This window comes from Lagenorhynchus albirostris, chromosome 16 (genome assembly GCF_949774975.1).
Source record: "Lagenorhynchus albirostris chromosome 16, mLagAlb1.1, whole genome shotgun sequence".
Classification (NCBI taxonomy): Eukaryota; Metazoa; Chordata; class Mammalia; order Artiodactyla; family Delphinidae; genus Lagenorhynchus; species Lagenorhynchus albirostris.
The window spans coordinates 77,788,946-77,816,325 of NC_083110.1; the positions used below are offsets into that span (position 1 = coordinate 77,788,946).

At 43.2% G+C, this 27,380-nt stretch overlaps 1 protein-coding gene across 2 annotated transcripts in view; it reads right to left on the reverse strand.

Annotated features, from left to right (window-relative positions):
* The window catches only part of DHX32 (DEAH-box helicase 32 (putative)), a 52,585-nt gene that overhangs the window by 12,971 nt on the left and 12,234 nt on the right, over window positions 1-27,380 (reverse strand). For both annotated transcript variants that reach the window (XM_060126581.1, XM_060126582.1), the window contains 6 exons: window positions 25,818-26,325; window positions 16,493-16,686; window positions 10,371-10,743; window positions 4,829-5,074; window positions 3,263-3,362; window positions 3,012-3,170 (listed from right to left, as the gene is read on the reverse strand). In XM_060126581.1, coding sequence (XP_059982564.1) covers window positions 3,012-3,170; window positions 3,263-3,362; window positions 4,829-5,074; window positions 10,371-10,743; window positions 16,493-16,686; window positions 25,818-26,099 — 1,354 coding nt within the window. In that variant the 5' untranslated portion in view covers window positions 26,100-26,325. The remainder of the gene's footprint in view (window positions 1-3,011; window positions 3,171-3,262; window positions 3,363-4,828; window positions 5,075-10,370; window positions 10,744-16,492; window positions 16,687-25,817; window positions 26,326-27,380) is intronic.

The window sequence follows — 27,380 nt, forward strand, 5'->3', positions numbered from 1 at the left end:
AAAAGCTGGCACGTGCCCACCTCCTACCCTACACGGTACACAGAGCACTTCTGCATAAATAATCTCATTTGAACCTCTTAATAACCCCCATAATACAAGAGGGCAGACCCTCTATCCTCCTGTTACGCGAGTCCTGAGAAGGGCGGCAGGTCTGCTTCATCTGCGTATTTCATTTACAAGAGGAGTTATATGCAGCAGCTGCAAGCATCGTCTTTTTTTTTTCTTTCAAAACGATGAGTCAGGTTAATCCACAGTTACATTTCCCCAAGCACAGCAGAAAATAGTTATGTGCGTACTGTCAGGGGACAAAAAGAAATTGTCACCCTCACCCTTTTGTCCCCCGTTATCAGCTCTAAGCCCCGTGGAGTGAGCAGCAGAGGGTGACCACTGAGAGACACGGGAACTCCTCTGCACGGCTGTGGTCTGCCGTTTGCTTTTGAAAATCTTCGACGTTACAGGGCCTGCTCTTCTCTCTTCATGCTAGTCCACCAAACAGCGACTATCATGACAAGAAGGCGCCCAGGCAATCAACACGTGGTGATTCTTGGGCTTAAGAGGCGAGCAGTTTTCAAAACTGAAACCTGTTTCTTCAGGGGGTGGCCTCGAGTGGTGACTGGCCGGCCGACGACAGAAGCCCTGGGGTCAGCGGTGAAAGACGGGAGAAATGGATGCAAGTGACACACCCTCACCTTCCAGACTCCTTTTTTCTCAGGGGCCAGAGTGAAAGCCAGGAGCAGAGTGGCTTCACTACTTGAGAGTTAAGGGATCACAGCTAAAGGAATCCTGCAGCCCGTGTTTCCCAGCCTTTCTGGGCTGCACCAACCGCCCCCCGTCCCCGGCCCCCCACCCCGGGGCCCCAGCCCTCCCCGCCCCCTCCGCCCCCCACCCCCAGGCCCCTGCCCACACCCTTTCTAACTTGCCACAGTCCTGTCACTCTGGCCATTGCTATCAAAGAAATATGCACTCAGCCTGAGTTTGCTACAGATACTTTACCACCTTACATCACATCCTATGACTGTTTCTTTCCTCCAGGCCACTCCCTCAAGGTATAATTATCACCAGCACACTCATCCTTGCAGCTAGTTAGGAAGGGGCCGGGCCTTTTCTGGGACCTTCTCTCGGGTGGAAAAGCTCTATTGAAGCCGAGCTGGCTAGCATCCTCAGAGGCGGGCGTCCGGCTGGGACTACTTGGCGGTTCTCCAGGCGATGTGCTAATCTCCCCAGGAACCTCAGTGCCAAGGCCTACTTGACATGCATTCGATTTAGGCCTCTCTTTCCCGCATGCCTCTGAGCTCCCGCTGGAGAACAGCAACCCTTTTCCTGCAAGAACACACAGCTCCAAGGGAGGCGGTAGCTCCAGAGGAAGGAGATCAGTCTTAGATGAGACAGGAGCTCGCCTGGACCCTTTCCTCCTGGAGACTCCACTGCTCCTCTGGGGAAGAGTCGGTTGAAAACGTTCGATTCCAAAGAGCTTCCCAACGTAATTGACTTTCCAAAGTGTTTACTGGGAGAGCTTCAATATAAAACTCCCTGCGGTTCCAGGGAAGGACTGGGCGCTGCTGAGGAGCATGGGCCCCTGTCGTGACCTCTAGGTGAGGTCCTGACACCGCCCCTCAGGACCATCCAGGCTTGGAGTCCTGGACCGTCCACTTGGCTGCTCTCCTTGTGATGAGAACCTGTGTCCACACTCTATTTTCTCTTCTACCTCTTCATGTCAAAGGTTAGCTTTCTTAGGGGACCCTCCTCTTCCTTCGCCTACTCCAAAGTCTATGCGCTATTTTAAGAAATATTTGAGGAAGCGTAACTCTGATATAACCTGTATTTCTCAAGGGCTTGTAATCCTACCGGCACCACTGCACAAAATGACTGAAAAACATAGGAACTGAGACAAAGCACGGCAAAACGGTAGAAATTCTAGTTTCCATTTTAAGTACACTCTGCTTGCAAGGTCTTTTGGCTGGCTGCTCTCTCATGCAAATTTGATAAATGCCATGAATATCACAACACTAAGATGAATACATTGCCAGTCACCCCCTTTGATAAACACAGTGAAAATTTTAACCATGGGCCTAACGTGTGGAAAAAATTAAGGATGTTCTCTTTTATTAATGCACAAATGAAAACTAAACATCTACTGAAGGGCAATCAGTACTTAAACCAGAAAACATTATACAGGGACTCGAATACCCACTCAGTTGCAGTGAAGCTAAGCTGCGGGTTGGGAACGAAGCAGCAGTTCCAGAGTAAACAGGGCTGGGACTGGGCGGCGGGGAGCAGGCTGCGGTTCTGGGAGCCTCGCCACACGGTAGGAGCGCCTGCCCTTAAGCTTCCTTAGCCTTCTGTTCAGCATCCCGGTGGTTTCCGCGGGAGCAGCCCAGGTCCCGGCCAGGTCTGATACTAGCGGGGAGGAAGCCAGCACCCCTCCCATGGTGGAGGGCCCTCCTCAGTGAACTTGAGGGCAGGGGGGAGCTCCCCAGGAGACAGACGCTCAGACTGTAATCCTAAGGCCTCAGTCTTCTGCTTAACAACCGTACCCTCTTCATATCTCCATTTACCCTTAATTACAGAGGCGTGAACTTTGAGTGGGTTTTCCCCAGGTGACGGTGTGATTCATGAGGAAGGGCCCTTTGCCTACAAGTTTTCCCACCGAGAAACACTAACGCTGCCAAGAATCCTCCTGTGTTCAGTTCGGCCTCACACCCCTGTACTCCACTATCCCCAGCCCCACCGGCTTTCTACTGGCCTGGCCCCATCTCCTTATGTTAAAGTGGCCAAGGGCAGACACTTCTCCAATGTCAGAACAGATATTTCCTGGAGGGTAGCTTTTTTTTTTCATTTTAAAAATTACTTTAGAGAATGTTTACCTCTAGTGGGGAAAGCGCTTCAGGACAAACCAAAGCCCCGGGCTTGCTTGCACCACCAAGGGCCACTGCTCTTAGGACTGGGGACGGGCAAGAGGTATGAGGGTAAGGCTCAGCCAGGCGCCTGCTGACCCGCGGGCACACGGCTACCTGGTCTATTCATGAAGTCACAGTGGCCTAAGCCCGCGATGTCGATTCTCTTCATAAAAAGCACCATGCTGGTTAGGTTGGCCTCCTGCATTTCCGCTGGCTTAAGTGGCCGCATGTCTTCGGAGGCAAATTCCTCAGAGTACAGACAGAAAAGTTTTCCTAGAAGAAACCAAGGAAGATGGTTTTAATGCTTCTGTGTTGCCTCCGGACAGGAACTTAGCGTGAGCTGGGTTTGGGGTCCGCGGCGCTACCTGGAGAAGATGAACCGAGAATCTGCTTGCGTATCTCTGCTTGGCTCCGGCTGATGGGCTGCATGACGAGCGAGTTTGCTCTTATTCTAGGGTTGTACACCTTTAAACGAAAGACAGCATCTTTAGCGTCAGCTCACTCAAGATGTAGCAGGCTCGCCGGCCCTGAAGTGACTGCTGTTTGCACACTTTACTTCACGGAAGGCTCTGCTACTCATTTCTTCTGTACAATATTTATTATTGTTTCACTTGCCTTGAGATGGAAACGGCAAGAGCTTTGATAAATGGATTTAAGGGTTGTCTGCTTTCATTGTAGCTTCAGTAAATATGGGAGCTCTGTATCATCTGCTGAAATACAAATGCCACTTCTCAAAGCACTGTGCCGCTGACTCGTGTGCCGCGTGGAGAAAAGGATGATCAACTGACAGTGCTGCATTTCCTCAAGGTTCTGTTCAAATTGACTGTGATCCCAGGGGTCTCATCTTTATCACATATGCTGGGCTTTTCCAGTCCTATCAGCTAACACAAAGACTGCAGATGGCACTAACAGTGATTTTTCTTAGGCGTAGTTTAACGGTAAGTAATAACCCTGGGTTCTCTGAATGGTGGACTAATTCAATAAGATCAATCCAAATTGGTTCCAAGGGAACCTTCCTAATGGCTGGAATTGCTCTGTCACAGTAAACAAGGACATTTAAGAGACCCATAGTTTCCTGGAGGGGTAAAAGCTATATAACATCTAATAATGGTAAATGGATCAATACTTGGGTAGATTCTTTTCAGTTTAAATGCTATGATTTCTGAAGTCCCACTGTCTTTGAGAGTTTGAGATATCCTATTTCCAGTTTTCCTAATTTTTTTTTTTTTTTTTTTTTTGCGGTATGTGGGCCTCTCACTGCTGCGGCCTCTCCCGTTGCGGAGCACAGGCTCCGGATGCGCAGGCTCAGCGGCCATGGCTCACGGGCCCAGCCGCTCCGTGGCATGTGGGATCTTCCCGGACCGGGGCACGAACCCGCGTCCCCTGCATCGGCAGGCGGACTCTCAGCCACTGCGCCACCAGGGAAGCCCCTAATTTTTAATTTAAAGATAGTGATTAAAAATATACAGACGTTTTATAAAATTTAGGATGGAATTTAATCATGTCAACTATAAAGCCAAAATTTGCAAAAATTAAACTCAGTGTACTTGAAACTAATTTTTAGTAAATTACCTGGGGGGAGATGCTAATTACTTTGATAAAGGGGCTACCAAAAATACCCAAGGGATGTACAGAAGAAAAGATCTGTTTAGGAGTCAAGTAATTTGCTTTAGTAGTTGTCTTTCCTTAAAACTTTTTCCTCTGGCCCCTCAACCAATTTAATTTGTTTCCAGACTATCAACCTGCTAATGACAGGCAGTTACATGTGCTCAAGACTTTTGTTACTGGATGCAATAGTTCTTCTTTGCACACATGGCCAAATACAGAGAAATCCCCAGATCATATAGTTCCTCCTCACTTTCTGGTCAGTAAAATGGTGGGAGCCCAAGACAATTAGCAGCAGTCTACTTAACCGCCTCAACAGTAATTACCTTTCTTCTCTCCACCCCGACATCAATGACAAATTTGACTGTGTTGCTCCAGATCAAAGATTCTCCGGAGCTAGCCGTCAACACCACTCGTCTCTGATAAACTTGGCATCTTTTTTCTGTTTCATCATTTGGCTTGAACAATGCACATTTCTCTTTTGGATACAAAGGAACGACTACCAGCTCTCCAAGATCTGGGTTTACGTTAGATCCTTCTTGACAGATAATTTCATAGGCTTTTTCAATATCCTAAAGTAAAAGAATAACATCATCCGTGAGAATAAAGTACATTACAAACAACTTTCTCCAAATTATATAAAACTATAGGCAAAAGCTGCATAATGTATACAGGGAAAGAAATACTTGTGTTTTCTATAGGTATCGTTAACTATGAAAAGGAGGTATAACTGCGTAAGAACATGTCTTTGGGGAAGTTAAATATAGTTTATAAATAATTTCAATGCTAATAATAATAATAATTTCAGTGCTTTTAGTCCAAAATGGCTTTCCTCTTGTGAAATGTACTGTCTTTGCCTTTATGCATTCATCCTGCTATTTTTCTAGCTCGGTGCAACTTCTCATATCCATTAACAATGACAGATGAATACAAGTTACTCTCACATCAGTGATGGTGCATCACTGTGCTTTAATGGTGGCAGAACTAAGAACTCTAAAACAATTTCTAGATTTCCAATAGAAGCATATATACATACACATTCCACAATCAGGGTCTCTAATCTGGGTCATCTTGAAAACTATTATTACCCATTAGCACTTTAAAAAAAGCAGAAATGCAATGAAATAGGCAGGAAATATTCACTGCTATTTATATATTTGCAAGATTCAGGAATTTAGAAATACTCTTTAAAAATGCTTCATTGTCAAATATACTGAATAAAAGAGTAAATTATGTGCCCTAAAACCACAAACAAGTAAGTATATTGGTGTAAAATGCTCAAAAAGCAAGACATTTTACACAGTACTTTTTAATTAATTGATTTTTGGCTGCGTTGGGTCTCCGTTGCTGTGCGCGGGCTTTCTCTAGTTGCAGCGAGCGGGGGTTACTCTTCATTGTGGTATGTGGGTTTCTCATTGCGGTGGCCTCTCTTCTGGAACACGGGCTCTAGGCACGCGGGCTTCAGTAGTTGTGGCACATGGGCTCAGTAGTTGTGGCTCGTGGGCTCTAGAGCGCAGGCTCAGTAGTTGTGGCGCACAGGCTTAGTTGCTCCGCGGCATGTGGGATCTTCCCGGGCCAGGGCTCGAACCCGCGTCCCTTGCATTGGCAGGCGGATTCTTAACCACTGCACCACCAGGGAAGCCCTTCAGTACTTTTCTATTTCTCAAATCACAACCAGATTTTTAGGACCTCATATAAAAAAGATGTCACTTAATGTAATTCTTGCTCCTTTTAAATTTGTTTCCAAAATTTCTATGTTTTTAAGGGCCTAACTAACTACCAGATGGAAGAAGCCCCATTTCATTTCATTACATACATTAGATTTCACTAAAAATCTGAGTAAAAAAGATGCCTTCCCATGACTGTTAAGTCTGAGTCCACTGTCCAGTGCTCCAGCTCACCTCTCCTTCCTTCCCCGCCACCTGTATAGTGGGATTGAACTAACTCAAGGGCTTTGTAGGTGGACAGATCTGCCTAGAAAAATAGTGAGACCTCGGGTGAGCTATTTGAAGGTTATTCCTGAGCTGCTGAGAGGCCCCCAGGAAGCAGGGCAGAGGCTGCCCCCTGGGGTCCACACAGCAGTTATCCCGGTACCTTCTCCTGTTCACACTCCCCTTTTCTGCAGGGTTGGTTTACTTGGGGCAGATTTTTTTTTTCAACCAAGCGAAGAGCAGGATTAATGACCGTAATGAATGAAAAATTGTCAGCTGGAATAATCAGAACAAAGCTATTTCTTCCAATTTTTATAATTCTAATCATGTCATCATTTTAAGTGAGGAAAGCTTAGAAATTTCTACGGAGGAGAACAAGTCCTCGAGCTGCGTCTCCCTGCACAGGACATTCACACATTCCTCCTGGGTGGCAGGTGGTAACCTCTGCACGTTGGTACTTCACCCTCCACAGCTACCCTGGAGCTGAAAGAGGAGATTCGATTCCAGCCACCCACTCACAAATTTCCAATCCAAATAACCTTCAAACTGCACTGAAATATTGTACCTAGTTTAGATTCCTCAAGCTGACAGAAAACTTTGAGGCCATAATCTTCAGACTTTAAAAAAAAGTACTTAAAATATTCATTCGGGGGCTTCCCTGGTGGCGCAGTGGTTGAGAGTCCGCCTGCTGATGCAGGGGACACGGGTTCGTGCCCCGTTCTGGGAAGATCCCACATGTCGCGGAGCGGCTGGGCCCGTGAGCCATGGCCGCTGAGGCTTCACCTCTGGAACCTGTTGCTCCGCAACGGGAGAGGCCACAACAGTGAGAGGCCCGCGTACCGCAAAAAAAAAAAAAAAAAAAAAAAATTCATTCGGTGCTTTAAACTGTTCACTCATTTCCTTCCTATTCAACGTGTTCAGAGCATTTACGTATGTGGGGCTTTCCTACAATACCTGCAAAACTCAGGAAAACACAGCAACCTGCACTGAAGGAAGATATCTGCCCCCAAATGAAAGGCCCGCAACTCGGTGGAACATTTCACAAGAAAACCTTCAACCTAAGAGCATCTTCCTTGTGACGGCTTCAAGCTGCTGGATAATCTGGCTAGATAGTGTCATTAACCTTAATTTGTTTTCTATTTAATCTATTTCACTTTTTTATCAGGTTACAAGATGGTGAAGTGATAAGGAACAACACACTGTAAACATGCAGGGCTCCAAGCCTCAATTAAGCACAAGAGCCAGGGGAGCGCGCAGTTGCGGGTATTAATTCACAGCAGGTGAGGGGCTAAGTGAGCAGTGCGGGAAAAATGTGAGGCACCTAATGTTCATCAAGCCAAACGTGAGAGTGTTTCTGCAACTTTAAGCGGATTTCCTAAGAGAAAAAGCGACCGTTAGTACACTTCGGTCAGACGGCTTGGGTTTGTTTTCCTATGACATTCAGTTGCTATGGCAGATTTTAAAGTTTTATATAGAAATCAAGAAAGCTTCAAACAGCATGGGGAAAAATGATCAACAGCTGTTAACATGGATGTCGGAGCAAGACAAAACTTTCCAAAAGACGAATTCCAAGACCATAGGAGAGTGTTAACCCTGACATAAGTAGTAAAAAAGAAAAAAGTCCATCAGTGTATACTGAACTATGTTCCGCTTTTTAGGTGGCAGATGGGGAAAAGAAACCCAGATAACACCTGTGGAATTTGGGGCTGAATTGTGAGGAAAAACACTGGTTCCCAGAGAAGGTATGCTCCAGCCCGCAGAACGGCTGCCCCACCCGCTGGGCAGCCTGCTGGGAGCCTCTGGACAAGGAGAACCACCCCCCCCACAGAGATTCCAGTGCTGGACCCGGGCCACAGCAGCAGCTCCTGCCAAAATGACGAATCCTCATTCTCGGAGGCTCAGAATTGCCAAATCCGCCCAGAGCTTTCACTACACCGTCACGTTCATGACTTTCAGGACGGATGGTTCCTTAATAGGAAATGTCTTTCTGGTCTGACTTCAAGGAAGATGATATAATTTTCTAAGCCCTGTGGATTTTACAGTTTCTACCACTATCCTAGGTAAAAATGCATCTTCTAACGTCTGACAATTCAGAAGTCACTAGGCCATTAATTAGAGCTTATATGAAACTTGTAAGAATCAAATACTTTAAGAATCAAATATGACCCCCAATTCTGTTATGAGCTTTATTTTTCAAAAATCCATTTTGGCATTTTTGGTTACTCTGACTAAAGATGACTACTCATTCTATCAGTCTTCATTATGCTGTCCCCCACCCGATCCACCCCGAAATGTATGCCTTCTTTTCACCTGGCAATTCTAACTTTCAAATGTTTCAGACTCTTTTAATTCTGCCATTCCTCCCTCCCTTAGGCTTCAGCCAGTTATACTGAGAACCTCTAATTGTTTTCATAAATCTTTCTTCTGTCTCCTTAATCATTTTGTTACTTCCCTCAGGACTTTCTTGAGTATCTTGAATCATGCGGGATTAGGGAACGATCATAGAATAAATCACTGTAATCAGTAGAAGATTTACTATTCAAGAAACTGTGTATAATCTACACAGGAAAAATGGAAAATATGCTGTAGTTATCATATATTTGAGATTCTAAATCACTTTCTTTATGGAAACAGATAAAATCTAAGTTGTGAGAAAACTGTCTAAAGCTCCCCAAACTAAAGGATCAGTCATCCTTTATGCTTTGAGTATAAAGCAGAATAAATACTCCTGAAGGTACTTGTGAAGGCGTGTGAATACTTAAGACAAGGCTCTGGTAGAGAGCTGAGGTCCTTGTCTTTGTTCAGCTGGTGGCTCAGCCAATATCGTACAGTTTCCTTTTGGTTTCTGTTTAATCACTGGAATTACTACATATCTGGGTCATGGTCTAAAAGCCAGTGCTTTTTTTACTCTCTGAGTGAGATGACGGGTAGGGGGAAAAGGCCAGGAAATCAGTCTCTAAGAAGAAAGGTCTAACTCTTGAGATTCTGGAGGCTTTTAGATTTGGCCCGCAGAGCAGTGGAGAGAGAAGCAGGGCCACAGTAACTGCATTAAAAAAAAAAAATGCAACCCCAAATGACACCTTGACTCTATAAAAGAAAAAGAGACGCTCAGCTGTACATTTCCCATTGTTCTTTTGAAAGACATTGTCAGATATCGAAGTGAACATTTTTCTCATTCATCTTTTTAAGAAAAGTGTAGGGAAATAGCCTTCTGACTGTGCTATAAATTATATTTTCCTGCCTAACACTCCACTGACTGCTGTAGGAACATTGTGGGTACTTTTTTGTTCCCTGACTCTATGCGGAGGACTTAGCTTATGTCCCGCATCTCCAGCACATGCGCCTGCCATGAGGGAGGTGGCCGTGAGTGTGAGATGAGTGTGTCTTCTCTACTGAGACAGTTCACAGCAAGCCTTCGGGGCAGCCCAGGATCTCACCTGATCCCATGGAAGGAGGTCGGCTCTGGAGATCACCCCCAGAAATTCCTCAGAGTCCACACCTCCCCACCCCCATTCTGTGTTTCAGAACAGCTCCTGGGTTGGTTGGTTGGTTGGTTGTTTATGTATGTATGTATGTATGTATGTATGTATGTATGCTGTGGCTTGTGGGATGTCAGTTCCCCAACCAGGGATCGAACCCATGCCCCCTGCTGTGGAAGCACAGAGCCCTCACCACTGGAACTCCAGGGAAGTCCCCAGTTCCTGCCTTTAGAAGCACTTCCTTGTTTGCCTTTCAGCGTAGGTTTTATTTACTCTATACCAAGGATTCTTTTAAAGTATGAAAAAAGAGGTGTGATGGAACCAAATAGCAGTTCCATCAGTTAATTAGTAAACTGAAACCTGTATGTTAGTTATTAAAAGGTTCCCAACAAGGTTAAAAGGTTCCCAATAAGTAAACTTATTACTCTCTTAGGTTAGAATGAATATTACTTACTTACTTGTTCACAGGCCAGAAAGACTACAATGTCACCCTTCTCACCGGAGTGGTGAATTTCAAAGATAAGGCGTAAAATAGACTCGAAAGACTCCTTCTGAGCCCCACTAAGGTACACAACCTCCACTGGGTACTTATTTTTCACTTCTATGAGAGGCACGTTTCCATAATAAGAACTGAGTTTGCTGATCAGATGAGGTGAGGAGTTAATTATGAGCTTCAGTTCCGGTCTTGCCAGTAAAACATCTTTAAGAAGTCCAAGTAACACATCAGTTGCAATGCTTCTTTCATGAATATCATCTAAGATGATGACCCCATAGCTACCCAGAAAAGGACTGGACATCATTTCTCTCTGTAACATGTCATCAGTACAATACCTACAAGGAAGAAACATGAAAGTTAGAATACTCTCACGAAGAAAATCATATAAAACAACTCCTAACATAAACAACAAAAAATCCCTTTCCTATATCCTTTTGTCTAAATCAGGAGTTTAAATCTTTATTGGGGGCCAAGATTTCTTCAAGTTGATAAAATCTACAGGCCTTCAAAATAGAAAAGTACACATGAACAAATTTTAAGCACAGTTTCCATGTGTTCACAGACCCTCTAAAGACCATCCCTGAGCCCTAGGTTCCAGACCTCTGCCTTACATGTTCATTACAGATATTAACAAGAGCTACATTTAACATTTGCCCTGAGCTTTTTTAAAAAACGTAATTCAGCAAAATACCCTTGTCCGGTAAGAGCTCCCCCCGTTCCATCAATGTAAGAATTTTGAGTCAGAGCACACACTTCAAGGGAAGGATACACAGAGGACTGCCCTCTCTCAGGCTCACGGCCCAGTGAGTCCACTAGTAGGACTCTGTCAGTGGCTCATTGTGGGAGATGACGTCACCAGGGTGTTAGCATCAATGAGTTGGAAATGTCGTCCAAATAATAGCCACACGAAAGCATCTAAAAAGTAGCCACCTATTTGAGGGCAGCGTTCCTGGAGGAGGAACGGGTCATTAGTGATTTTCATGGATTTCCAGTAGTTCTTGGGGTGTGTTTAAAAATAATAGTAAAAATAAATACCTATTAGTCATCCAGCACCATACAAACATCATCTTTCTGACACTATTTACATCTCTGCCTATATTATTCCTTGAGGAAACCAATTTCATAAGTTTTCTACCCATTTAAGGTATTTATTTTATGTGTCCCTGTCTACAGCAGGTCTGAAACTGCTGTTCTTAGAAAGGCCTGCTTGCAAGGTTGGCCCTTGGCCAGCATTTGGGAACCTAGATTTGGGAGGGTTCTCACCATTCCCAGAACTGATGCTTACTGTTTGTAATATGGTCTAACCTGCTTTCCTTCTGCGAGTATGGAACTTTAGAATACAGTAGGAGGCAGAGGGTGCCTATGTGACCAGTCCCCAGTAAATGCCTGGGCACAGTCTCTAATGAGTTTCCTTAAACTCGTTGCTACAACTCACAGCTGGAGGAACGAAGCATATCTCAGGTGGTCCACTGGGAGGTGCTCTCGGAAGCCTGCGCCTGGTTTCCTCTGGACTTCACGCCTTGCACCATTTCCCTTTGCTGACTTGGTTTGTATCCTTTCACTTCAGTAAATCTGAGCTGTGGATTAACTATATACTGAATCCTACGAGTCTTCCTAGCAAATCATCAAACCTAGGGGTGGTCTTGGAGACGCTGAAACAGTCCTCAATTAACCCTTTTCAAGGAAGAAAGAAAAAGGAGAAAACATTTATAAGTTCCTAGTGTGCGCCAGGCATTGTGCTGATAGAATAGTTCTCATTTAACCTTTAGAATAAATCTTCAAGGTAGACATTACTATCCCATTATTTATGAATGAGGAAACAGGTTCAGAAAGGTTAAGTACCCTGCATAAAGTCATAAAGACAGGGAGAGAGTCAAGATTTAAGCCTGAATGTCTATTACATCTCACGCCACTGTCACATTATAAAGACGGGTCCCTTGGCTGCCATGGATTGGTAACAAAGCCCATGTTCTCCCTCTCTGCACCTTGACGAGATCAGAACATTTGCTCTCTGCCTTTACTCCTACCCTTGTTCTCATTCTGTGTCTGTCTTACCAAAAGGGCAATGATAAGTTGCTGATTATTCCTCTTCTCAAACTTAAGAAAGAAAATACATTGAATACTACAATATTATACTTTGTGCAAGATGCAAACAAACAGAGATGCATCCAAAATCTAGGTTTCAGGTCATCTTCTGCTGAGGGTAGTTAGTATGATATAATAAGTACTATTGACTCTTGTCTGAAAACAAGTTGTTTTAATCTATGCTACTTCCTTAACGTTATTCCCTTCTGAGCAAAACTCATCTAAGCACTTATCTGATAGGAAGAAATGCTTTCTCTCTGCCAGGCAGAGGAGGTGTGTGTGTTATGTAAATACATCCAGCCTTAATTAAAAAGGGAGAAGATGGGACTCACCTAAAACTCTACGAGACTCAGCAAGCTAGACCTGGCCTTCCAAATGATTATATAAAACTAAGGGAATACTAAGGATCCACCCTAAAACTTACCATACAAACCTCCAGTTTTCTATGTAAGACAGAGATCTATTTCTTACCTTTATATTAATAAGATCATGTGTACAGTGCTTAAGAAAATACTGTTCCTGATAACTATGTAAAAAGATGGATACATTTTGGAAATGTAATTTATTTTTTAAATTTATTTTTATTTATTTATTTTTGGCTGCATTGGGTCTGTTGCTGCGTGCGGGCTTTCTCTAGTTGTGGTGAGCAAGGGCTACTCTTCACTGCGGTGCGCGAGCTTCTCATTGTGGTGGCCTCTCGTGTTACGGAGCACGGGCTCTAGGGCGCACGGGCTTCAGTAGTTGTGGTGCGTGGGCTCAGTAGTTGTGGCTCGTAGGCTCTAGAGCGCGGGCTCAGTAGTTGAAGTGCACGGGCTTAGTTGCTCCGCAGCATGTGGGATCCTCCCAGACCAGGGCTCGAACCCATGTCCCCTGCATTGGCAGGCAGATTCCTAACCACTGCGCCACCAGGGAAGTCCCTGGAAATGTAATTTATATTCTAAATTCTTAAGACTGAAATTTTGAAAGCTAAGAATATAGGAAAGTTTTACTAATATTTTCTGAAATTATATGTATTGAATTTGACCTTAAAAATTTGAGTAATTTCTAAAAAATTCAGTGTTCTAGAGGGTTCATATTTGAAATGTATGTCACTTCCACAAGATATTGTGATATCTGGTTCAGAAAGACTATTTTAGGTATAAAATATTCGGGTATCCACTGTTTTGAAAAAGGCCAGAAAAAAGCTTAAAGAAGAACTAAGCTGTTCTATATAGAATCCAGAAAAATGGTAGTGGCATAAAGATTATATTTAGTAAGTACCTATTACGTACCCAACAGACTAGATGCTAAGGAGTTACAAAGAAAATGAAAAAGACAATATCAAACACAGAACACTACCTTCTATAATCAACAGCCACCCTTAGATCCTCTTATTTAAATAGCTATTCAACCTGAGCTTATCAAAAATTATGGCTAGCATGTGTCTCCAAGGAAATGAACGCAGCCGGAATTTACCTTTTCACCCAAATCACCCAAATCGCTAACAGATGCATCGCGCTCCCATACACCAGTCGCGGGCAGCAGCTCCGAGTCCTCACAACAACCCTGCGAGCTGGTGTGTCAACCACCGCGTTTCACGGACGGACGAGGAAGCGTAAGCAGAGAGGCTGGGGGACTTGTGCAAGGTGACAGGTGGGTGGGTGGCTGAGACACTCATTTTACAGCCACGCCGCCTGCTCTTCAGAGCACAGAGCATTAGGAGGAAAATAAGGGACGACTTTCTTTTCTCTTATCATATAGAGCTTTTCACTACCTTCGGCCCCTTTGCTGAAACTCAAACCCTGGTAGCAATAAATCAGACTACCTGCTGACTCTTGCGCTGGTTGGGGGATGTCAGGGTGGAAAGTGCAGCATCCCAGCAACAAGAGTGACTGTTAAGTAAAGATGAGACGGCCGGGCAGCCCGGCAGAGGCAGAAGGAACCAGAACCCGCAGTGGCCAAAGGAGGCTGCTGGTTTCCCTCCACCTTCTAAGGTGTACCTGCGGTTCAGCTCCTCCACACCTGAAGGCTATTTTCTACATTAAGAAAGGAACGCTACATGCAGATAAGAGCTAAAAAAAATTTTCAACAGAAACTGTAGTCCTTCCTTTGGCTGCTAGGATTGAATGCTTGCAGGGTTTTCACCATAAAGCAATGAAAGCCAAGTCCCAACACATAAGAGATGCTTAAAAAGGTGAGATGTGTCTTTGACCTACTCTGACAACATGATTGGTTTACTCCACATTTACCTCTATGACTTTCTAAAAAAAAAAATGTATATATATGTATATGCACACGATCCATGTCAATAAGATAAAAACATCATAAGATTTCATTTTAAAAGTGACTACATCCAAGAGTCCTTTTCAAACGGTTTGAAAGTCTAGTTCAGGTTTCCAAAGTCTAGTCCATCCTTTCATTAAAACCATGACCGCTTGAGAGGTCACTTCAAAATGTAAAGGAGGAAGAATGAATCTGCTAGGCGTGGGGATCCTTCACCCTGTCAGGGTTGCATGTCCTGTCCTGTCCAACTCTCCAACTAGTCCGTGAGTTCCCAAAAGCAGGGAGGTTTTTACGTTTATCTGTATCACTACTGGACCATTTGCATAATAAATAATTTATAAACATATACAGTGACTCGGGGACATCACGGCTAGAATAACAGAAGGTTACATACATTCAAGAAGTTCAAGTCATAGTGCTACTGATCGAAAGCTTCCCTATGGTTTAACACCAGCCTGAAGCCCGAGGTCCTCTATTTTTGAAGATAACGTTTGAAAAATGTTAAAAGCAGCTTACTACAAACCAAATGAGTTACACAGGCTCATATGGGAGCCTGAATGGGAGAAGAACTGCACCAGAGTCTGCAGCAGCCAGCTGGGACCACGCACTCGTCTTTCCTTCTGTTATCAAGTGTGTTAAACGTCCTCCCTGGGACAAGCATGTCCGATGCCGGGGATACGAGTATGCAAAAACCATCCCTGCTATACTGTACTGTGCTATGCTGTGCTGTGCTATACTGTACTCTGCTATGCTCTGTCATAGCATCCCTGTTACACTAGCGTAGGACATCCCCAGTGACGTGCCAGGGCACTCTGGTGTGCCCCACAAGTGGGTTAGAGACACGCAGATACACTGAGGCTGAGACACTTGTCTCCTCAGACCTTGGGGCAGTCAGGCAGTGCCTGGGACAGCTGAAGCCCTTGAGATGGTCATCTTTGGCTGCAAGCAGCTTTGACCATTTCCTTAAGGTGCCATAAGATACTCTCACTTTCAATGACGGCTATGATAGAAAACTGCTTGAGAAACTGGCCCAGAGCAGTGATTTTTTCCACTTCTCTTTTTCCTTCTGTTAAGCTCTTGGAAACCACTGTGGAAAGGAAATCTCAGAACTGTGGTAGCTACTGAGAAGGGTCCTTGGAACCTGTAAGAATCTCAAAACTAGAGTTTGAAAAACATTGACCTACACTGCCATGATGAAGGCCGAGACCAAGTTTTACAGAAGCCCAGCAGAGAGTTTTCTAATTTACACTACGGAGGGTCAGGGAAGCTTTCCTGGAGCAGGTGACCTCTGCATGGGATCTTGTATGACGGGGAGGAAGTAGCCAAGCCCGGAAGAGGCACAGACATTCCATGTGGAGGGAAGACCATGTGTCAAGGCACATGGCACACAGAGAACCACGTGTGTCGACACAGTTGGCACACAGACAACGCATATGGACCCACTATGAGGCGGAGCTCCAGAAGCACAGGTTGAAGGTCTTTGGGGCCAACCTAACAAGTCATGACTTTTTCCTGAGGATTATGGGGAGATACGGAAGAAGTTTAGACAAGGAATCCCTGACGGTGCCAAGGTGGGAAAATGACTGGTGCATGTCAGGCTGGTGACAGAGAGACGAGTTACTATGATCACACGTTACAGGTGTGTAAAGCAGAGAACGCAAGAATACGCTCTTCTAGGATCGCAGAGGACAAGCCAGGAGTCATCAGGTACAGCAGATGAAAGCCCCCCAAACCAACCTCAAGATCGTTTCACTGGTGCAGCAGTTCTCAAAAGGAATCATGTAGCCGACTTCATGACCGATGTTAACATCCATTTCGTCTGCCACCCGGAGGGCGAGCTGGACCACAGTCTGCTTGTGGACCTGTGTGCACACCACGCCCCCGTGCTGGTAGTGGATGGAAAGGCAATATTCAGCACACCACTGAGGAACCTTTAACGGGGACAAATGAGACAGGATCAGCCCCGCTAGGAAAACATCCACCACCACCACCAAAAAACCTCCAAGGGTTCATCTTATAAATGAGTTGTTTTCTTCCACCAGTGAATCACTGGTGGGCTGCATTACAGCTTAGTTGGTGAAACTGAAGAATCTGTGTTTATGCATAGAGTTAGTACTAGTAAATAAAGTTAGGAATAAACAGGAGTTAGCAGGGACTGTAGAAGTTAGACTCCCAGATGAGAAAAAGGAAGATAAAAATAAAAGGCAAAGTAAAAAAAAATTCTTTTAACCTCAGCTGTTCTGAAAAGACTAATGTATTTAAGATTATTATTTTCTTTCTGGTTAAAAGAAAGCACCATCAAAGATATGGCTTCTGGTAGCAACTTTTTTTTTTTTTTTTTTTTTGCGGTACGCGGGCCTCTCCCCGCTGTGGCCTCTCCCGTTGCGGAGCACAGGCTCCGGACGCGCAGGCTCAGCGGCCATGGCTCATGCGCCCAGCTGCTCCGCGGCATGTGGGATCTTCCCAGACCGGGGCACGAACCCGCGTCCCCTGTATCGGCAGGCGGACTCTCAACCACTGCGCCACCAGGGAAGCCCTGGTATCAACTTCTGTGCTTTAAGCAATATAAATATTAAATAGCATTTAGATGAAAAATAGTAGCTCAAAATTAAAACATTTACATTTAAATCTAAATGACCGTAACAAAATAACCAGATAAGCCTACTTTACATTTCCCTGGCAATAAAAGCTAAAATACACTGGCATTTATCATCTAAATACAATGAAAACTAAGCTCAGTGAGATAATTAACCAATCCATCCAGATTTGGAAAGAGCCAATTCCAAGGCTGCTCTTATTTATTTTTAAATCCTTTTACTGAAAATGTATTATGGTTCAATTGATTTTAAATAGTTCATTTGCATAGGAATTATTATAGTAGAAAGTACTGAATTCACTTGTATGCTGGAATCTTAGGGCACTGTCAATAAGTTATGCTTTGTTACATGTATTTTTAAAACAAATCATTCTGAGCGTTTTTTAACAGATCCAAGGTATTTAAAAGTTTCAGCATTTTAAATTATCTTCAGATTTGCTATTTACTAGACCCATCGTGGAATTCTTAGATTTAAAAAAAAAATTATTTATTTATTTATTTATTTTTGGCTGTGTTGGGTCTTCCTTGCTGCACATGGGCTTTCTCTAGTTGCGGCGAGCGGGCTTCTCATTGCGGTGGCTTCTCTTGTTGCAGAGCATGGGCTCTAGGTGCACGGGCTTCAGTAGTTGTGGCACGCGAGCTCAGTAGTTGTGGTACATGGGCTTAGTTGCTCCGCGGCATGTGGGATCTTCCTGCACCAGGCCTCAAACCCGTGTCCCCTGCATTGGCAGGCAGATTCCCAACCACTGTGCCACCAGGGAAGCCCGAATTCTTAGATTTTAATACTATAACTTGAAAAATAAACATAACTTACTAGAAATCAGGTAACTCCAAAATGAACACCTGATGCAGACTGCAGATTCCCGATGATTAAAAGGGTAAATGTAGTTAGTTCCTCTATTTCAAGATGAGTGTCCGCCTTGTCAACAGGTTGAAAACTAATCAGCAATTATTTCCTCAATAACTTTGTTGTATGAAAGATGAACATTTAACACACTACACTCAGGAAATCTGGAATCAAGGTATATCACAAGTGACCAAGGTCAGGAGTTCTAGACCTGGTGTGCCATTAGTTTGTTATTTGTAAATCACCATTTCTCTAAGCTTCAGTTTCCTTTCCTGTAAAATGGGTTGAACGGATGAGACCTACCGTCCAAGTCTGAGCTCCTGTGCCATTTTCTCCCCAAGGCTTGCTGTGATACCTCCCCTCCACCCCCCACCAGGAAGGAGACCCCCACAGTGTACTTCCTGACAACCATGGCATGGACCATGGACCACACTTCCTGCAGTTGCTGGTCTGTTCCAGTGCAGGTCTGTTCACCCCACTAGACTATGAGCTCTGGGGGAACAGAGATCTGTCTTGGTCACCAAATAATCTTAAATAAGTTTATTCAATAAATATTTGTTAAATGAACAAATTAATTTCTTACATTTTCCAGAAATATTTTAAAATTCTATGATTCGATATATTCTACCTTGAATTGCTTCACAATCACACCTAACTGGGAATTCACATAAAAGTTTCTATCTCCCTCATTCCCTAGGAAGTTATTTTTTATCCTTGTCAAATCCTTACTTTTTAACCCGATTCCCTATTCCCTTCATATCTAGGTCCTTAGCTGAGACCTCAAATGACACTTTTGTGAGAAATTATATTAAAACTGTTTGAATCTTTGTCTCCCCACTAGAGTGGAAGATCCTTAAGGTGGACATGCGTGGTTCATATTTCCCCCAATACTTAATAGAGGACCTGACACATAAGAGGGGTAATAAATATCTGGATGGAAGGATGGATGAAGACATTAGAATAATTGAAAAGAAGGGAGAGAAAGGCTTAGACTCAGGACTTAACACGGGAGAGAAGTAATAAAACCAAGGGACATTTATTTCTAAGGAAGAATGAACAGTACTCACTAGCAGACTAATTATGCATAAGAAGAAACAAATATTTTAAGATCCCTGACTTAAAATACTAGGGCAATGGCGTCGTTAACAACCAGAAATTTAAAAGTAAAATAAAATAGAATGAATGAATGAAGCTAAACAGTAGCATAAAGTGCTTCTGGGGGGAGCGAAGTGTTCGAGGGGAGGGAGAGAACCTTCAGGAGAGCCGGGAAAGTGGTCAGGGTTAAGGTCATCTTCATGGGAGGACATCCAGGTGTAGCCAGCCTGAGATCAACTGCAAAGCAGGCCAGGAGCCTAAGTGAGGGGCCAAAGCTAGAGATACACACAGAAGTCCTAGAATTTCAGAGCTGAAAGGAATGGCAGGCACGTAGGCCACGGCCTCATTTTACACACAAGGAAAGTCTTAGAAGGGTTACTTGCCCCAGTCATCCTGCCAGTAAACAGCCCAGCCACAACCTACGCAAATCTTCCAATTTCTCATCTGGCGTAATTTCCGCCAGGCCACGGTTGCTTCCGAACATCTTTATACAAAGGTAGTAATAGAAGCCATCAGGTTCTCAACCGTCAACGCTTTTTACTACTCTTTCTAGCCTAACAACAATGTCAGGGGACAGTACTACGATGACAGTGGGCACTATTTTACACAGCTAGAATTGCTGCTGAAATGACACCATTCAGTTTCACTAAAACACCTGGATATACTCAGTCTGGTTATTATTCTAAGATCCAGGATAGCTGCTTTCAAACTCTAGAATTCTACATGATTCAGATGATTATGGGCCACGTTCCCAAGGTTCCGACTTTGTTTTCTGAGTGCATTTCATTTATTTCTATTTACTCACATAAACAAATTCTGCAAGATTAGACTATTACAGTATGTTTATAATGTTATAAACATCATATAGGCCTGGCAGTGCAATAAATATAAACAATCCAACAGTCCTCACTGTTCTTTTTGCCCTCCTCCACAATGGAGCAAATGATTTCACCTATGAGGCAAAGAAAATAATTCAGAAATGGGACAGCTCTTCTAGACATCAATTCAAATCACCAGCGAAAGACTGAACACATGCATATTGGGCTTAATGTAGGGATGTCTGCTGACACAGCCAAGCTGAAAGTTGAGCACAAGTCACAACTAATTGCAGAGCACCCACCCCACGCAGCTCTGACTGTGTACGACGTACTGCCCCTTTCAGTAAGTCACACATGGATGACGACAGTAAGTGATGCAAATGCAAACTGAAAGGGTCGTCTCTGAACAAAAAGGAGAGACACATGAAATCATCTCTCCTAATTATAACAACTTCTGTGCTTCAGCATACCTTCCGAATCACCCCAAGCAAGCTGAGGCACGCGGTGAAGTTTGATGCCTTCGCAAGGTATCAGCTGAAAAGAATTATGATTCAGCAAATGCCAGAAATGTGAACATTTCATAATTTCAAGCGGCACTAAGATTTCAGCTTCACAGGGAACTCTTGCATTCTCTGCACTTATAGCAAATACCGTACCGTTCCGCGCCCTGATTCTGATTCTCCTCTAGGAGTGGCTTTTTCTTTGTCCCAACAGTACCTTACCCTTCTCACCAATGCATTATATGCCTTGAGATTTCATGTCTCTCTCTATAGTTTCTCTTTGGAAGGTACCCCCCCGCCCCGGCATCTAGAACATACTTTAGTACTTAGCAAAAGGTGTGCAATTTGGTGAACAAAACAGAAAACTGTTCTTTTATAACTGAAAAAAACAAACCTATTTACAAATTTACCTGGGCCTTTCAGCAACAGATAACACCCACATTTATATATTTGGTCTAGAAAATTTCCCTACTAGGAATCACAACTTCAAATATTTTCAATCTGAACTCATCCAACAACTTTTTCACATTCTCTCAATCCAGTTTTCTGGACTGTGTGACGTGCCACACGTGCTGAAGCCTGAGCGGTGAAGCCGGCTCCGGGTCGCACAATCAGGCACAGACGCTGACAGAGCGCGCCCGGGTCCTGGCTCTTATCTCCTCCCTGCAAGCAAATCACCGGGACTCTGGCCCATCTGCCTCTACGAGAGTAGCTAAGAGGGGTCCTCCGAGTAACCAAAACCTAATCAAACCTACATCAAGGCTTCGCCAGCTTGACTTCGTAACCGGAGCTCTACAAGTTGTACAGATCCGGAACACGAAGCCAAGATGCTCCATCCCCACCCCGGGCAACAGGCAGGAGGCTGGGCTGCTGGACTCTGGGAGGCTGGGGCCCAGGATCCTCGGCTGGTCCAGATCAGAACCAGGAGGGCAGCGGAGCAGTCTCACTGCTGCCACCGCAGCAGCAGGACAGCCACGTGAGCCACACTGGTGTGGAACCTCCTGCCCCTCCGTCCACGGCTAGAGATTGCGTCCCCTCCTCTAGCGGATATACAAGTAAAGGACGCGAGACACAAGTCACCTGTGAGACACAACGCCACTACAGTTAAACAAATTCTAGTCCCAAAGGCCCTCAAGCCCTCGTTTTATGTCCCCAGCCTGCCCATGGTGACTGATTCCTCTTCTGGGCCACCCAGAGCGTGGCTGTGCCAAGGTCCCAATCACTCACTTTTATTTAAGTACCAGAATCACGAAATCCAAAGCTGAAAGGAACCATAAGGTCCAGCGATTCACCCAAAGGCATGAATCTCCACAGCAACGTTCCTGCCAGGCGCACGAAGCTGCCCGATGTGAGCCAGACGCCAGAACTCATTCCTGAGGAGTGGGGCCCCTTCCGCATTAAAGGTCACGTGTCCCTGGATACCATAATTTGTCTACCTCTTGAGTGAACACAGGTAGACTCCGCCAGCAGAAAATGCGGAGTAAGTTACTCAGCTAATAAGGTGCAGTTGTTCTAGACCAGCCAGCTTCTGAATTTAGGCTAAAGCTCAGGTACGTCATGCTTATTCAGCTCACTGACCCAACCATTTCGGGGGAAATTTCAGGACAAGGAAGTAAATAGATGGTTCTAAAAATATTTCATTGTCTTTTAGGCTTTTTCATAAATCTGCCCCAAAAAAGGTAACAAGAAGAAGCTCTATAAATGTATGAAAAGTTGTCCTCTTTTCCAGAGGGCAGTCACAAAATAGCCTCCGTACCATCTGCACTAAAGAGAGGCGGGATTCTGGGATCCAGCAAAACACTTGTGGTCCTCTTGGGAAGGCTCGGGTCTAAAGACAGACTTTTCTTTGAAAGGTTTAAAGTGCTGAGGAAAAAGAAAATAGTCTTAGAAGCTCTTTAAAAAATAACCAGGTTGTTTCCAGAATTAAGAAAACAACTGATGCTCCCACTATTTAAATTCGTTTAGAATTTGATTTCTCCTACCCTGAAGATACATACTGCCTTCACACTTAACGGAAACAAGCATGATTTATTAAAATGATCAAGAAGTTAGAGATGACAAGAGAAACCATTGCTAGGTATTAACATAACATATTACATGACAACAATTCTGGCCCTTTAAGATCACAAATTCTGAAAGAAAACTCAAGGAGTATATATTAAAAAAATTTTTTGTTTAAACAATAGTGTGGGTTAGCAATTCTGAAACTACATTTTGAGCATTCTAAGATTGAACAAGTAAAGATATTATGAATAATGAGTGCTAAGTTTCTCACAGTTAGAGAAAGGAGTTACAAATATGGGAGTGGGGAAGGCTAGAATGAACGCTGTACAGCTGAACTGGAATCAGAGGCATCAGTAGGAACCCATGGTTTTAAAAATAGAGAGACAGAAATACAGATAAAACAGAAATATACATAGAGAAAGAAATACAGAGAAATAGAGAGCAACAGAGAAAGACAGAAATCGAAAGAGCTAGAGAGATAGAAGGAGAAGCAGGAGGGCCTAGAAGCAACTGACAAGTCAATGGCCAACGGGCACTTAGCACCCATCTCCTGGTTTTTAAATACAATTCCCACTAAAATGAACCACCAGGGCTCCTTGAGAAAAATGGCTGTTTCCAAGACTGGAGCAGGGAACATACTAGATGAGCCTATAACATCTTACTGGGCCAGAAAGCAAAGAAATGCTCAGAAAATGATGTCAAAAGAACACAGAAGGCATCCTGAAGGGGTTCCCATAGGCCACACTGGGGACGATTTGAGCAACAAAATAAACGGGTTTAGTAATGAATTATCACCTACAGAATAAAATAAGAATTCACGAGTCCACACTGACATAAATAAATGAATAAATAAATAAGGAAGAAGAAAAAGCTCAGTTTTACAGAAGAATTCCAAATATTAAATGTATCAATAGAAGGAATTTCAGAAATAGAAAAATCACCATTTGGTTACTACCGTGTAATAACGTCAAAGGTAAGAATCGTCCAAGGATGCTAAAATTAGTAGCTGGAGGCACGACAAGAAGCAGACTCTACGTAGCCTCCAAGTATCTCCCCATATCTCTTAAATGATAGGGGGGGAATTGTAACTTGACGATAGAGATCCAGACAGTCACCACCTTACCAAGTTATCAAAGTTAACATAACCAGTCATGGGAAAAATCTTCTGTCTCCTGCTACGATGTCCTGAGGTGGACACATAGCACTTCTGTGCTCTTCCTGCCACAAACGCAAAATTGGAATCTAATCCAAAGGAAACACCAGACAGATTCAAACTGAGGGATGTTGTACGAAATAACCAACTTGTACTCTTCAGAAATGTTGTGGTCATGAAGGACAAGGAAAGACTGAGAAGCCGCTTCAGATCAAAGGTGATTAAGGAGAAATGACAAGGAAATGCAATGTAACTTTGGATTGGATTCTGGACTAGAATTTTTTTTTTTAATGACAAAGGTCCTTAGTGGGCAAACTGATGAAATTTGAATGTTATAAGTTAGATTTTGGTAATTATGTTGTGGCTAGCCCTGTTTTAGTAGATATTGCTGAAGTATTTGGAGGTAAAGGATATCATATCATCAACTGAGTCTTAAAATGTTCAGAATAAAAATCTGTGTGTGTGTATGGAGAGAGAACAATAAAGCACGTGTGGTAAAATGTTAACTTTGGTGGAATCTGGGTGAACTATATGTGGAAAATCTTTGTACTATTTTTGCAACATTTTGTAAGTCTGAAATTATTGCAAAATAAAAACTTTAATTTTTTTTTTTTTTTGGCTGCGTTGGGTCTTCGTTGCTGTGCGCGGGCTTTCTCTAGTTGTGGCGAGTGGCAGCTACTCTTCATTGCGGGACATGGGCTCTAGGCCCGCGGGCTTCAGTAGTTGTGGCACACAGGTTTCAGTAGTTGTGGCACACAGGCTTCAGTAGTTGTGGCTCGCGGGCTCTAGAGCACAGGCTCAGTAGTTGTGGCACACGGGCTTAGTTGCTCCGTGGCATGTGGGATCTTCCCAGACCAGGGCTCGAACCTGTGTTTCCTGCATTGGAAGGCAGATTCTTAACCACTGCGCCACCAGGGAAGCCCCTAAATAATTTTTAACTTGCCACTTGTCCACAGAAACCAGGAAAATTATACTCCTTCAGTTTTCATCCTTAGCTTCTTATGACAAACTAAATCATTCATTGTAGCAACAACTCATCACAACAAATAGAAAATCATAATAAACCCTTGATATTGGCAGCTATAAACAAGATTAAAGAAAAAAAACCTGTTGTCCATTTCACCCCTCTTCAAGTCCCATTTAGAACAAGTAAGCCCCAGAGGTAATAAAAACCTTAAAGCAGCAAAGTATAGTAGAAAGAGTTCTTAGAATTCCAGCTCAGAAAGTTATGTGACATTCGTTAGACAAATTATCAAACCCCTCTGGGCCAGGGTTTCATCATCTGAAAAATGAAGGGGTTCTATCAGATTATCTCTGTGGTCTACTCTATAATTCTCACATCATGAGAACCTACAAATGAATTTCATAATAAAAATACTTACTGCTTGCTTTACAATTTAAGTGTAAAATAGAGATCTCACTCAAATCAAACTTCAAGTTCAAATATGACAACAATAAACTGGCCAGTAAATAGTCATTAGCTGTCTATCCTAATTCTTTCCTCCTTTTTAGATCCTGAAGTGTGTGGCTCTAGGCCTGGATCATATTTGGCCACTCGGTTATTTCTTACAGTCTGGAAAATAAGAGTGCTTCTGAAAAAAAAGTGCTTCTGACTTTCTGTAACTTAGCCAACTTCACCAATAAGCATATCCACACATCCTGATTATCAGACTGCTGGACATGTAAACATGGCAGTTAATCCCCAAACCTGTGGCAGGCAAATAACATCTATCACATCTTTTAAAATATAACATGCACAACAAAATAATTTGAATAGGTTTTTCTGCTATTCTAAAGAACATTCAGTGGTACAATAAACACAATTAATATCCACCTACGTATTAACTTTTATTCAGCTGGCTTTCATAAAGAAATGTAGGGAAGTAACTTAACTGTTGTGCCTGAATTGCTAATGCTCTTTTTTGTTTTGTTTTTTGGTTTAGATAGTATCATTATTAAAACAGAACACTATGTTGTGACACTGTGATTATTTAAGTAATACAAAAGTACAACACACAAAGTAAATGCTTTTTTGTAGTGGCTACTCACCTGAGAGCTCTTGCCACATTTAGCGTCTCCTGAAACGATCACAATTTGACTTTGAAGCAGATTCTCCATAAAGGAGTATTTTTCCTTCCATATTGGAAGATCTTCTCTTTCTTTCAGAAGTTTATAATAACGTGATGAATATGGCAATCCATCAAAGGGGTTAAGTTCCAGATCCTCACAGGCCAAAATCCCCTCCTCATTCCCCTCACTGGAATCGAGGGACTCAGGAAAATAGCGTTTTTCAGAGGAAGAGTTTGGACATTCCAGTTCTTCTTCTTCCATCTTGTCCAAGTGAGCTTAAGCAGCTGGCATTCTCCTACAATAACCCACTGCACATAGGGTTGAAAGTGCACATATACAAACTCAGATGTCCCAATGGCTAGGCCTTCGGTTCAAGGTTTTACAAGCTGAATTCCTCAAATCTGCATCTGTTCTTCTTTGCTGCATGAGCTACTATGCTGGCTCACCAGCACTCTTCAGCACGTCAAATGATTGTCAATAAACCACGCTAAACACAAACAAAAAAAAAGAAGGAAAATCAGGTACATATACATACAAGATGTTCAAAAGAAAAAGCATACGCATTCAAAAATAAAAGCACGGTTCTTCCTGTTAACTGGTTAGTCTTTCATTTCTGCTGTCTGTTTAAAAGGCCAGGAATAATATAGGTTAATTCTTAAAGTCTGGTTGGCTGCAGTTTTTTCCTGGCCAGCTTGGAAACCAATTCCACACTGGACCTGGTGCTCTCTGCCTGATCCGCCTCTATCACAGGTCCCTGCATCTTGATTGACAGTGAATAGAAAGCAACAGGGGGACATTGTGAGTGTGAGCCTCGATCACGTGGTCACTAATCCCACTACAAAAGAGATGCCAGACCCTATAAAAGGGAAAACCGTGAGGGCTTGGGGAGTGTTCTCCAACACTGGCTACTAGGGTCTACTACTTATTTATTTATTTAGTATTAAGAACTCCTCTAGTTCAAAGGAGAATATTAGAAACAAGACTTCATTTTACATTTGCTTGTGCCAGTTTACAAAGTCAAGTGAGCGAGTCGCTTATTTTTTCCACCTGAGGCTACGGCTAGCGTTTGTTAATGAGGTCTTTGTTTGCTTAATTAAACCGGAAATCTCGAGATTTTTCTCGAGCATATTTCTCGAGATTCCTGGGTCCTGAGCCCAGTATGTCAGATCCAAGAGGCAATAAAATACATTTGATTTAAATGAAGAAGTGAAAAATTGCCTAAGAAAAGGTAAAATTTATGCCAGTAACTCCCTACGTGTCAGGTAAGGGGTCCTTCCTTTTGCAATCACTGGTGATTTTTTAAAACTCTAATCAGTATTGCTGGAAATAAGCACCTTTTCACATTAATCAAGGGAAAACTAAAAAGACAGAAAAACTTGAGTACAAAAGAACAAATAATAAAATACATTTCATGATATCTTGTCACTCAGATCACTCTTTTCACAGCACCCCATTTATTGGAACTATTGCTTTTTTTAATGTATAACACACCACTTTATTTTTTTAACTTCCTTTTTAAAATTTTTTTCAAATTTATTATTT